This window comes from Podarcis erhardii (assembly GCF_964252035.2).
Source record: "Podarcis erhardii genome assembly, chromosome: 14".
Taxonomy (NCBI): Eukaryota; Metazoa; Chordata; class Lepidosauria; order Squamata; family Lacertidae; genus Podarcis; species Podarcis erhardii.
Genome location: NC_138503.1, coordinates 22016228 through 22029142, shown reverse-complemented (window position 1 = coordinate 22029142; position 12915 = coordinate 22016228). Strand labels below are relative to the sequence as shown.

General features: G+C 46.3%; 1 protein-coding gene across 3 annotated transcripts in view; it reads right to left on the bottom strand.

Moving 5' to 3' along the window:
- The window catches only part of ADAMTS17 (ADAM metallopeptidase with thrombospondin type 1 motif 17), a 172489-nt gene that overhangs the window by 156305 nt on the left and 3269 nt on the right, over window positions 1-12915 (bottom strand). For 2 of the 3 annotated variants that reach the window (XM_081838768.1, XM_081838769.1), the window contains exons 2-3: window positions 11276-11643; window positions 2787-2952 (exon numbers count right to left, since the gene is read on the bottom strand). In XM_081838768.1, coding sequence (XP_081694894.1) covers window positions 2787-2952; window positions 11276-11643 — 534 coding nt within the window. Of the gene's footprint in view, window positions 1-2786; window positions 2953-3579; window positions 3641-11275; window positions 11644-12915 lie in introns of those variants that run through there. The other variant, XM_081838770.1, reaches the window with a different exon arrangement.

Here is a 12915-nt window from a genome sequence, read left to right as displayed (position 1 = left end):
TAGAGAACTCCTGTCCAGAATATTTTTGTAAATCCAAATATTTCTGCCTCTACTGTTTGAAATTTCAAAGAGAAATTAAGTTCTTACTCTCTCTTGAAAATGTCACTTTCACTGAAATTGGGTGGCAATTATTTTTATTTATTTATTACATTTTTCATTTGCTTTATACAAAAGAAAAAGTATAAAACACAATGCATAACAGCACTTAGGGGTAACCGGAAATGGATTTGGGGGGTGGGGTGGCGGCCTGTGAGCACAACTCTGTTCTGGTGCTCACAACCCCTTGCTCAACAGCAGCTAAGATAGAATCATGTTATAAAACTTGTATGCCTTTCACACTTTGCTCCAGTCAGTATTTCTTGGGATTCCAGTAAAACACAAAGCAGATGTCACAAGCTTAAAGTCTGTGCCCTCTCTTACAGTCTCTTTTGCTCCACAGCCATGCAGGTTGCATTCCCCAGGGAGGCAGGCTGCTGGAAGTCAAGGCTCTGCCCGTCTTCATAAGAATCAAGTCTTTTGCTAAAACAATGTTTTTCATAGCTTAGCCAACACAGCACAGCCCACTTGGAACTGATCAGGGTCCTGATCTGCATTGCTTACAGGAAGGGGTGTGCAGAAAATGTAATTAGCCTTATTCGCATTTTTGCTTACTTCAGAATTTTGCAAAGGTTTTACTCCAAATGTTCAGCCATGCTTCACTCTCTAAGTTCCCATTAAGTGTCACATACCTAGAATAGATAGGCATCAAGGGCACAACTATTTCTAGCATTGTTTTGGGAGGCTGCCTGGCACCCACCAATCAGATGGGGCTAACCTAATTTATATATTCTGAAAGAAGCTGTACTGAAATCAGCAGGACTTGGGGGGAGGGAAAAGAGGCCAGAACTCATTGGCATTATTTGCATGCAGAAAGTCCCAAGTTCAATGCCTGGGGTCTCCACCTAAAAATGTTCAGGTAACAGGTGCTGGGAAAGACATCTCTAGGTACCCTGAAGTCTGATGCTGCTAGGAAGGAGGTGGCTCTGAAATAGATGGAACTTGGCTCATAACTCAGATGTAGAGATTGAAAAATGTAGACTTTGCATGCAGAAGGTTCCGGGTTCAATCCCAAGCTTCTCCTGGTAAAAGTAAAGGGACCCCTGACCATTAGATCCAGTTGTGGCCGACTCTGGGGTTGCGGCGCTCATCTTGCTTTATTGGCTGAGGGAGCTGGCGTACAGCTTCATGTGGCCAGCATGACTAAGCCACTTCTGGCAAACCAGAGCAGTGCACGGAAACGCCGTTTACCTTCCCGCCATCTATTTATCTACTTGCACTTGGATGTGCTTTCGAACTGCTAGGTTGGCAGGAGCTGGGACCGAGCAACGGGAGCTCACCCTGTCGCAGGGATTCGACCCACCGACCTTCATCAGCAAGTCCTAGGCTCTGTGGTTTAACCCACAGCGCCACCCGTGTACCCCTTCTCCTGGTAGGATGGTGAAATACCTCATTCTGGAGAGCTGGTGCTAGTCAATGTAGACAGTACTGAGCTAGATGGAACAATGTTCTGACTCAGTATAAGGCAGTTTCCTGTATAATCACAGTAGAAAATAGCAGGCTAGCTGGATAAACAGTCTGGCCTGGCAGTAGGCAGCATCCTGTGACTTGCTTTCAGATATATTGCAAGGAATTGCAGGGATCAAACCAGCAGATCTACTGGTTAAATATTAGTTTCCTACTAACTGCATCAGCGCGGGGAGTTCATGTCAGAATATAAAAGCTACAGACCACAACACTCCTCGTCATCGGTTGGGAGATCAGATGACTTTAGAAAGCCAGTCATGTCATTCCCTCATTTTGGATATGCTGGTATACTTCTATAAGGTTCCCCTGACCTTTGCTTCTATTGCTCAAGACATCTGCCACCTCCCAAGCCCTTGTGAGCTGGACCTTGCTAGCACTTCAACAGAACATAGATATGAAAAGAGTGTATCCATGTTCTTTGGCAGGCCAAAGGGTTACACAGGATGAGTAAGGATAAACAGCTAGATCCAAAGGCTGCATATCTTAGAACATTCCACCTACAGTGCTATACCCATTGGAACTTCCTTTCATTACAGTTGCTGTCTCTTATTATATTTTCAGCACTTTTCAAGCCTTTCAGATTGAGATGTTTATATTAGAATGTATCTGTGCTGGACTTGAAATTGTTTTTATTGCTGGTAAATGTAACTAGGATTTGATCAGAAGAGCACTCCTTGGTTTCTACCAGCTGGAATTCGGCTGCATTACTGCCTCCCATCATGGATACAGAGCAAAGCCATTCTGCTGAGGAGCCACTTTATCCTCCATGAACTTGTCCGATCCTCATTTAAAGCCATCTAAGATGGTGGCCATCAATGCCTCCCATGGGAGCGTGTTCCATGTACTGTGTGAATATGTACTTTCTTTTATCTGGCCTGAATCTTCAAATATTCAGCTTCCCTGGATGTCTACAAGTTTCAGTGGGGGAAGAGAAAAACTTTCCTCTACCTACTTTCTCCAATTTTATAGACTTCTACCATGTCACCTCCTACTTTCCATTTCTCAAAACTAAGATGTCCAAAAGGCTGCAACTGTTCCTCATAGGGGAGTCACTCAATCCCATTGATCCTTTTGGTTGCCTTTTTCTGAACCTTTTCCAACTCTGCAAACATACGAGTAAGCAAGCAAGCAAACAAACAGGTGTGCGAGGCCAACTCTAGCTGCGGCAACCGCCACTGCTCCAAGGAGGCCACTCATTCACACACCGACTTCCAATAACCCACCTGCTACAACTCTGCAGGGCTCAACTGGGATCTCCGACTTGCCGGGATGTGCTGACCTGGTGGCCCGTTTGTGCCTGATGAAGTGCTCTTTCCCATGAAACGAGGTCTCGGAAGTGTTCACTGGTTGTATCTGCACCTGTTCTGATCCAATCTGGATATAGCCAACCTGTTCACCACAAAAACAAAACAAAAAAGTCATTGGAATCACATTGACCAAGAATATCCAATAACTTGGCAACCAGGAAGGGGGGGGGGAAATATCCACTCCATTAGGCAAAAAAGAAAAAGAAAAAAGATGTTTAAACATTTCTACTATATGTTTATGAGCTCACTGGGCTAAGTCTTATCACCACATCACACTTAGAGCTCTAGCAAAAATTTTAGCGGGCCACCATTGCGTGCTCAGGCATACATCAAACTTTTAAAAGGGAAATGTTCATCTCCTTTTTTTTTACTGTTACAGCTGTATGCAAGACCCACCAGATGGGTACAGACTGAGAATAAGGCCAGATATTTCAAGGGGGAGGGGTTGTTTTTAAGAGAGAGTTCTATACCAGCTAGGCAGCCACCCAAATAAGTTCTCTGCACGTACATATGACTGCTGGGATGTGGAACAGCTGACTGCATTAATGTGATTTACAATCTACATTACATATGTGTTATAAATTACACAGGCCACACACACACAACACGCTAGTCTTTGTCTTCACTTACACCAGGGCAGTCTCATTGACATACTTTAGCTATATAGCTTCATAGGAAGATTACAAACTAAAATAAGAGAACTGCTCACATTTCTTTTTAACATTTTCAGGAGAATTCAGCCAAGGCAAGAAGAAGATTGCTGAATTTTACTGGTGAGGATGAAGTTCATAAATCAGCTTGGTCTTTCTCTCTTGATTTACATTCTAGGGTGCTTTCGGTACACTAATAACAGAAGCACAGTTCCAATGTGGGCTCTCTACTTTGGAAGTTGCTGAAGAGGAAAGCTAATATTTGGGGCATCACTATATCACAGTAAATGAACAAGAACATACCAAGAGCTCTGCTGGATTAGGCCAAAGGTCCATCTAGTCCAACGCCCTTGTTCTCACAGTGGCCAACCAAATGCCTATGGGATTAGAGCAGGGTTTTCCAAACTTGGGTCTCCAGCTGGTTTTGGACTACAATTCCCATCATCACTAACCATTGGTCCTGCTACCTAGCAATGATGGGAGTTGTAGTCCAAAACCAGCAGGAGACCCAATTTGGGGAAACTCTGGATTAGAGCTATCAATAGCCTTATCCTCCATTATTTTGTCTAATCCTGTAAACAATTTAAGAAGAGCCCTGGCATCCTCCTCTATATTGCAGGGCTGTTATACTCAGGTCCTGCTTATGGGCTTCCGATGGTTGGGCACCATGAAAACAGGGTGCTGGATTAGATGGGCCATTGGGCCAAGCCAATTGGGCTAATCTTCTGTTCTTAAGACAGGCTCATCATCCCCTCCCTTGAAAACCAAACTGGTACCAGGTATAAAAAAACAAACTTCAAATGAGCCCCAGGAGAGCCCTCATGTTTCCCCACTTAGTACGGGATCACACATCCTCCCCATCCCAGTGAATGAAACATTTTGACTGAATGTTGTAAAGATCTGGCTGAATGAGAAATCTTGGCCTGCTTTAGACTAGATAAATCAAGCCAGGTACCTCATTTGAAAAGGCCTGCACAGCTTTGACCCAGCAGCCCTACACAGCCTACCCAGACCTCAGTAAGCCTCCTGTTCTTGATGCCTGATTGGGCATCCAAAAACCAGGGGAGCAGCTGGGCATATGGCAGGCCCATCCACAGCTGCAGAGTTCAGGTTGCCATAGAATCATAGAACTGTAGGGTCGGAAGAGACCCTGAGGATCATCTAGTCCAGGAATATTCAGCTGTCCCATATGGGGATTGAACCTGCGACCTTGCCATTATCAGCACCATGCTCTAACCAACTGAGCTATCCAGTGTTGGTGGATCACATGTTGTTCAGGGCTGTCCTGTGGGCTACTGCGCAGTTAGCTAGAATGAGCTGAACAGCCCTGAAGTGCGTTGCAGTGCATTTGAGGAGCTGTTTATGTCAACTGACAGCATTTTGCATCACTTAACTAGAATATTCCTTATGGAAGAGTTAAAAGCAGGGATGTCGGAGAATTCCAATAGAAACAGAAACAGGAAATTGCCGATGTTCACTTATTCGTCCTGTGTCCAGAACGGAAATGAATCGGCACAGAAATGTCATTTTTCTCAATCCAGAATTGTTGATGCTCGTCTTCCAACATGCTGCTTTCAACTTACGTTGATTTTGGAGCCTGCCGTCTACAAGTGTGGGTGTGGTTGCCTGATACAACCCTTGATTTAGTTATCCATGCCTTCTCCTACCTGAGCTAGCCCCAGGTGAATAAAGAAGGAAGCGGTGATTGTGATCTTGATATACGCCCACCCACAACCACATCAAGCAGGTGTTACTACACACCTCACCATTATTAGGACCACCTACATCTGTTTTCAAATGGGCACAATGTGGGGTAATGCAGAATCAATCTGCAATGGGCTTTTATTTTCAGAATGAAACCTGTTTTCTCAAGACTACATAGAGAAAACTAGAGAAGGCTACATAGAGAAAACATGGACCCAGTCTCCATTATAAATTATAGAATAAAATGTTGCATCTTGCCGTCTATGCCTGCAAACAATAAGTAACTGCTTACATTTTATCCCCCCCCCCAGCATCGTTTTTCCTTTGCACTGAAATGAATGAGGTGGAATAACATAATGTAACTTACATGTTTTGTGTGATTGTTTATGTAAATTATATACGTTTTATAAATTTGTCACAGCAGACAGCAACACAACTAATGCGCCTTTTGGTGGAAGACAAACTGCAGTGGAATGGAAACAGCACAATACAGAATCGAAAGCACTGCTTTCTTACATGCTTAGTTAAAAGACTATCACATCACACTTACCGGGGAGGCCTTTCATAGCACGGGAATTAAGGGGTATTGTTGCACAGGTGGACTTCTTAGCTCTGCCACCATTAGATATCTAGGAATGGGTAACAGCATTGGGCTGTGCTTCTCTAGACTGTAGGTTGGCCGCTCACAAGGACTGACTATGTTTCCCTCTGGTACAAATGCATTCCTGACACATCAGGGAGGAGACTAGACTAGAATTAACAAACTGGAAGAAGTTCAGAGGAGGTCAATGAAGATGGTCCATGGTACAGGAAACACAAACTAGCAGCAGCGGATGGTACCTGCTGAGACAGGTGGGGCCAAGGAAACGGTAACTAAGGATAGATGGAGCAGGGAATCACAGTGGTCGGAGACAACTAATGATAGCTTTCCCCTCATTCTCCTCCTTTGCTAACAACATTAAGGACATTAATTATTTCCATCTGTAACATTCAAAGAAATCCAGCAGTGAAAATGCTAACTGAAATACAAGGCTGCAATACCATGTGGGCTTCTTTAGGAGTAAGCCCCACTGAACTCAGCGGAAACTACGGTACTTCTAAGTAGACCTACATAGGATTGCTCTTCATTCATCATCCACCACCTGCCTCTCTTTTGCACGCGCGCGCGCGCACACACACACACACACACAGGCTCCAACCAGACAGAGAACAGAGTTGTCATTGCCTGTAGAAAGAGTAGTGCCCCAGTTTCCCAGAGCAAAGCACCTTTCGCTGCCTACTTGGAAAAGTTGAAGGAACTATGTATGTTCACCCAGGGAAAACAGAGGTGGGAAATAATATCCCTCTTCTAATACCTGAAGGACTCTCACACAAAACAGGGCAAAAATTAGTTCTCTGCTGCCCCATAGGACAGGACTGGATCTCCTGGACGTAAGTTAGAGGTGGAACACAAGAAGAAGTTTCCTGGCAGTAAGAACGGTTTAGCTTTGGAACAAATTGCATAGAGAGGTGATGGCAATTAGCATTAAGAAACAACCTCCCATTGGCACCAACAGGAACATCAGAACACAAAAGCCTGCAGGATCAAGCCAACAGCCTATCTAGTCAAGCATCCTCTTCTCTCAGTGCCTCACAGCTCCCTGCTCCCCCTCCTGTCCACATCATCAAGGCAACCATAGTTACTGCTCCCCACTGAACATCTGGCTAGGTCTTCCCAGCATCAGCAGCTGGGCATAGTTAGAGGATCATGTTCTCTGCGCCTCCATCCCATGTGTTTGGTAGTGCTTTTCAGGATATGTAGTTTTTGCCACAATGTGTTCTCTGCCAACAATGATGCAGTTAGCAGGGCTGGAAGAGGACCAACAATAGGAGAGGGTCCGTGTTCCTATCTGTTGTGGTTAGTTTACTGCTGAGCCCATGTTATTTTACTTACGCATGGCACACAGATGTCACGGACGCAACTGCTGTTTGCGAACAACCCTTGGTTTTGTTCTTCCACAGATGGAATTCCCGTTAAAGCTATGCTGCCTGGCTTTTAGGAGATAGAGGGCTTGCTAGCAACCTGCTCATCATCACCGCAGAGCTATTTCAGCTTCGGATCGTGGTACACAGTGAGCATCGCTGTCACGGCAGGAATCGGGACAATACCATGCTCTGCCCAACTTTCCAAAATGGAAAGTGCCTTGGTAGGCCATTGCTCACAGGGGTTTCCAGTGGTAGAACAAGTGCTTTGATTATATACTCGTTCCTGGCATCTCCAGCTGATGTGATCTCAGCCAGCAGGCCTGGGGAAGACCTCTGCTTGAGGCCCCGGAAGAAGACTGTCACTCAGAGTTAACAACACTGATCTGACTCCGTGTAAAGCAGCTGCATATGTTTCAGATGCTGGGGGAAATAGTTCAAAAGGAGAACTATCTCAAAGTGAAATGTACAAAGGATTGCTCAACAGCTGCTTCCCACTCTGTATCCCACCCAGTGCTTGGATTGCATGGGGGAGAGGCAGCCCCCATCTTCTTCTAACACTCCCCTTAGCTCTTGCTATCACCTCCTAAAACAGTAGTTGTGGTATGACTCCCCTAGTGGTCTCTCCACTATGTCTTTCTGCATTCTGTTGATGAAGACAGTCTGGTCTCTGCACTGTTTTGTTTACTCAAGAGGTTATCCCAGACCCACCCACGTTATGGCCCAAGGGAGGATCTCTCTTTAAGTAGCTGTGCCCCCCCCCCAGCTGCAATGCACTTTTGTTTGGTCAGTTAATCCCTCCTGCCAAAGCAAGAGTCTTGATTTGACACCCCGCGAGAGTCCCCACTACCTGAGAGTCTGGGGAACTGGCTGTGGAAGCTTCCCAAACAAGTGGAACAGTATACCTGTTTTAAGATTTGATTGATTATCTGGAGAAATGTCAGGATCCAGAAGAATCTCAACTCCTAGGCAAAAAAGTTATCAATCTCCTTGCAAGGGGAGAAGTTGTCGGTGGTGGTGGTTCGGTCCTAACTCAAAGAATAGAGATTCTTCCAATTTCAGCTGTATACTCTTGTTGTGCTGTTCATGTTATAAGGGATACAAAGGGGACCTGCACTTCTTAACTTTGTGTGGCAACACCCTTAGTTTGCCAATTTTAATTACAAGGTAAAACAGGGGCAAGGGTGTTAGGGCGTCCAGATTGTAGATTTCAGGAGCTTCCTAAATTCCCTCCACAATTCAGAGTCTGTCAACCTAACCACAGTCCCATTCGCAGGATACATTTAAAGAGGTCTGTTACCGCTTTAAGCAGTCATAGCTTCCCCCAAGGAAACATGGGAGCTGTAATTTGTTAAGGCTTGTTAAGGGTGCTGAAAGTTGGTCCCCTCCCAAAGCTACCATTCCCAGGGTTCCCTGAGAAGCAGGACTGATGGTTAAACCCCTCTGGGAATTGTAGCACCAGGGGGCAAACGGGTCTCAGCACCCTTAAACTACAGTGCCCAGAATTCGTTGGGGGGGAGGGGAATATGACTGTTTAAAGTGGTATCATAGCATTTTAAATGCCTGGTGTGGATGTGGACCATGTCTACTCAGAAGTAAGTCCCACTGGATTCAAGGAGCTTACTCCCAAGTAAGTGAGGTCGGGACATATTCCCCAACTGCCAACAGAGTGTTGTTAATTCCCCTTTCTACCACCAACACTTCTCAAGCAATAAAAGTTTCCACTACAAAAGAATTCCCGTTTTGTTTATATTTTTACATGGCTTCCCCCCCCCCCTGTTCCATTTGTACACTTTTCAGATGGCTTCAGAGCCTTAAGAGCTTGGTAATTTATGAATGAGATTAACAAAGTGTGCTTTGCAGCGAGGGACAGGTGGGTGGAGAACCCTTTCAGCATTTCACGAGGGGGGGGGAGCAGCATTCTCATTTTCAAGCTCCAAGAAACCTTTGGTGGTGGTGCTCAGCTCCAGCTTCCAACATCAATCACAAAAGACGCTGGTATCCCATTATCTGGATGCAGGTGCTCACCTGAGGCACAGGGCTTGCCCCTCCTTCTTTAAGGACTGTCTACAGCACAGCTGCCCAAACTAAGCACCCTCCCTGCTCCGCCCACTCCTGCCCTGAGGTGGGGAGGCGGGAGGGAAGGGGCGGGGTAGACAGGCTGTGAAGAATTCCAGCCTCATCGGCATTCCTACAGAGCCACAGAAACATCGCAGAAAGTTAACAGGCAAGACCCACAATACAACTAGACCAGCCTTTCTCAACCTGTGGGCCCCCAGATGTTGTTGAACTACAACTCCCATCACCCCTAGCTAGCAAGGCCAGAGCTCAGGGATGATGGGAGTTGTAGTCCAACAACATCTGGGGACCCACAGGTTGAGAACCGCTGGACTAGACCAATTGGTAGACTGGGAGGCCAAACTGAGTCCCATAGAATCACAGAGTTGGGAGGGATCCTGGAAGTCCAACCTCCTCCGCAGTTGTCCCATAGAGGGATCCAGTCCCAAAACAGAATCAGAGTTGGAAGGATCATCTAGTCCAACCACCTTGCCATACAGCTGTCCCATACGGGGATTGAACCTGCAACGTTGGCATTGTCAGCACTACGCTTTAACCAACTGAGCTATCAATGCTCGGTTTTATCACTCAGGGCTAAGCAGGGTGACAAGATGCAAAAGGGGCCAGAGCTCCTGCAGACTGGAGATTCTTTTTTTTAAAGCCTGCAATTTTAGAATGCTGCCGCCTACTGGTTTACAAGGTGTGCTCCCAGAGCACCCTGCCGTTCCTCAGAAATGAAGCCAGGATTCCCTCTGCAATTCAATCCGTAAGGGCAGATCTTTAAGCAGAAGCTGGTCTGCCCTCTTTGCCAGCAACACAAAGGAGCGTCGGAGGAATAGTTTAGTATAGAGTTTCCCAAACGCTGGGCCAGAGGCAACTAGTGAGCCATGGTGCCGTGACCCATCTAGTCCCCTGGCCGTGTGGGGCTAATGGTTGCATTAATGCCAGCACTCCTCATATGGCGAGTCAAGATGGCCGAGGGTCAGAGAAATTGGGGGGGGGGAGGCCTCCCTTCTCAAAGGGGAAAAGACCTGAGGAGGTGTGGAGGGAAATTAGAGACAGCAAATAATATAAATATAAATATAAATATAAATATAAATATAAATATAAATATAAATATAAATATAAATATAAATATAAATATAAATATAAATATAAATATAAATATAAATATAAATATAAATATAAATATAAATATAAATTAACAAAAACTGAGAATAGAAAGGAACAGGTTAAGACAGAGTAACTGTAGGAAAAGGAAGTGAATGTAAGTGTGCTTTACTTTGAGCTTCTAGATCAGCAAACATCTTACAATATCCCCAGGATGAGCAACATTTGTTTTGAAATACAGGCAAGATAGACTACAGAACTCATTGCCACATGAAAAACACTGTGGCAAAGAATTTAGCAATGACCAAAGGCTGATTAGGGATCAACAGAAAACCATGTCAGTAACAGCCACCTAATTAAGCCAGACACTATCTCCAGCTGCCATCATTTTGAGACTGGTAGGCCTCAGCAATTGTCAGCCCTCTTAAGTAGGCCCCAGGGGTAAAACATTAAGAGCACCTCCTGTTCCAGGGCATGCACCCCAAAGCAGACTGAGCCTACTCAGCAGCCACAAAATGCTGCCTGAAGGTTGGAGTGGGGAAATGGAAAACATGATGGCTAAATGGAATGGAGTACCTAAGAAAAGGGAATGGCTGGCTGGCTGTAATTCTGATATCAGAAGCAGGCCAGACTGCTACAATTTTCTTCCACTTGTCAGTACGAAACTGACAGAGTAACCTGTAACTAACTGAAAATTGTAAGGGAATGAACACAGCTTTGCAACGCTGTTCCCTAGCCTGACCGGGCTCCCCACTTTCTAGGTACAGGGGACCCTCCCACCTTCTCACATTCTGTCTCTCGACTCCCTTAACTCTATGCCCCACCCAACACACTCTTCCACAGGTTCTTCTTCCCCAAACAACGGCCTCCCGCAACACCAGACTGAGCCCATCGAGGGCAAATTCGCCCAGAGACAAGTACCAGCCCGCCGCAGGCACTGAGGGAAGCGAAGGAGTCTGCGCTGCGGTTGAGCACGTGCCCTGTGTAGAAGCAGAGGCGGTCTAAGTCCACACGGCGGCTGCTTCGGCCCACACCGATTTCCTCCACGGAGAAACCCGGTGCCAAAAACTGCGCATTTCGGCGAAGGTTCAAGTAGATGTCAGAGCCTGGATCGGAGCCCAGCCCGGCAGGAAGCCGGACGATCAGCACCTCGGCCTCTTCTTCAGGCTCCAGAGGCACAGAGCGTCGCCTCCTATGCTCCTCAGAGTGGATCCCTCTGACCTGCAGGGAAGGGATCTTGTCAAGGGGCACCTGCTCCGGGATGAGCACCACACCCAGGTCCACATTGACTGCAAAAAGAGACACAGAAGGAGAGAAGAAAGGGGGGGGGGTGAGAGAGCATTAGCAGCCATCAGCAATACAGGCCAGAGAACCCAACTCCCAGGTAAAAGGTTATACAGTGGTACCTTGGGTTAAGAACTTAATTTGTTCTGGAGGTCCGTTCTTAACCTGAAACTGTTCTTAACCTGAAGCACCACTTTAGCTAATGGGGCCTCCCGCTGCTGCTGCACCACTGCCCTGTGATTTCTGTTCTCATCCTGAAGCAAAGTTCTTAACCCGAGGTACTATTTCTGGGTTAGTGGAGTCTGTAACCTGAAGCGTATGTAACCCAAGGTACCACTGTATTCACTGTTAGTCATAAGAACACAAGGAGATACCTGTTTGGGGCTACCACCCCATGAAATCTGCGAAGTCAGGTTGGTGGCTTGAGCATCTGCATGGGTCAAATGGTGAGGCCAGGCTGCAGGCCAGATGTTTCCCACCCCTGTCTAAATTAAAACCACAACCTCACCAGAGCCAAACCTATTTTCAGAACCTTATTCGCAATGCTAGAACCTGCCAGTCTTACACTGGAATCTGTAAGAAGAGGGCACCTCTGCACATATGCAGAGTGAATCCCCTCTCCAACAACATGCAACCCCCTTTGGTACGTTGTGACTGAGAAGGCAGAACTCTCTGGTCAGAAGTTGAAAATGCTGGACATTTATTATTATTATTATTTGCCCAGTATTACTGCTTTTTAAAGGACGCGGGTGGCGCTGTGGTCTAAACCACAGAGCCTAGGACTTGCCGATCAGAAGGTCGGCGGTTTGAATCCCTGTGATGGGATGAGCTCCCGTTGCTCAGTCCCAGCTCCTGCCAACCTAGCAGTTCGAAAGCACCTCAAAGTGCAAGTACAGTGGTACCTCGGGTTACAGACGCTTCAGGTTACAGACTCCGCTAACCCAGAAATATTACCTCGGGTTAAGAACTTTGCTTCAGTAGGCCCCATTAGCTAAACTGGTGCTTCAGGTTAAGAACAGTTTCAGGTTAATAACAGACCTCCAGAATGAATTAAGTTCTTAACCCGAGGTACCACTGTAGATAAATAGGTACCGCTCTGGCGAGAGGGTAAATGGCGCTTCCATGTGCTGCTCTGGTTTCACCAGAAGCAGTTTAGTCATGCTGGCCACATGACCCAGAGAAACAGTCTGCGGACAAACGTCAGCTCCCTCGGCCAGTAAAGCGAGATGAGCGCCATAACCCCAGTCGTTCGTGACTGGACTTAACGGTCAGGGGTC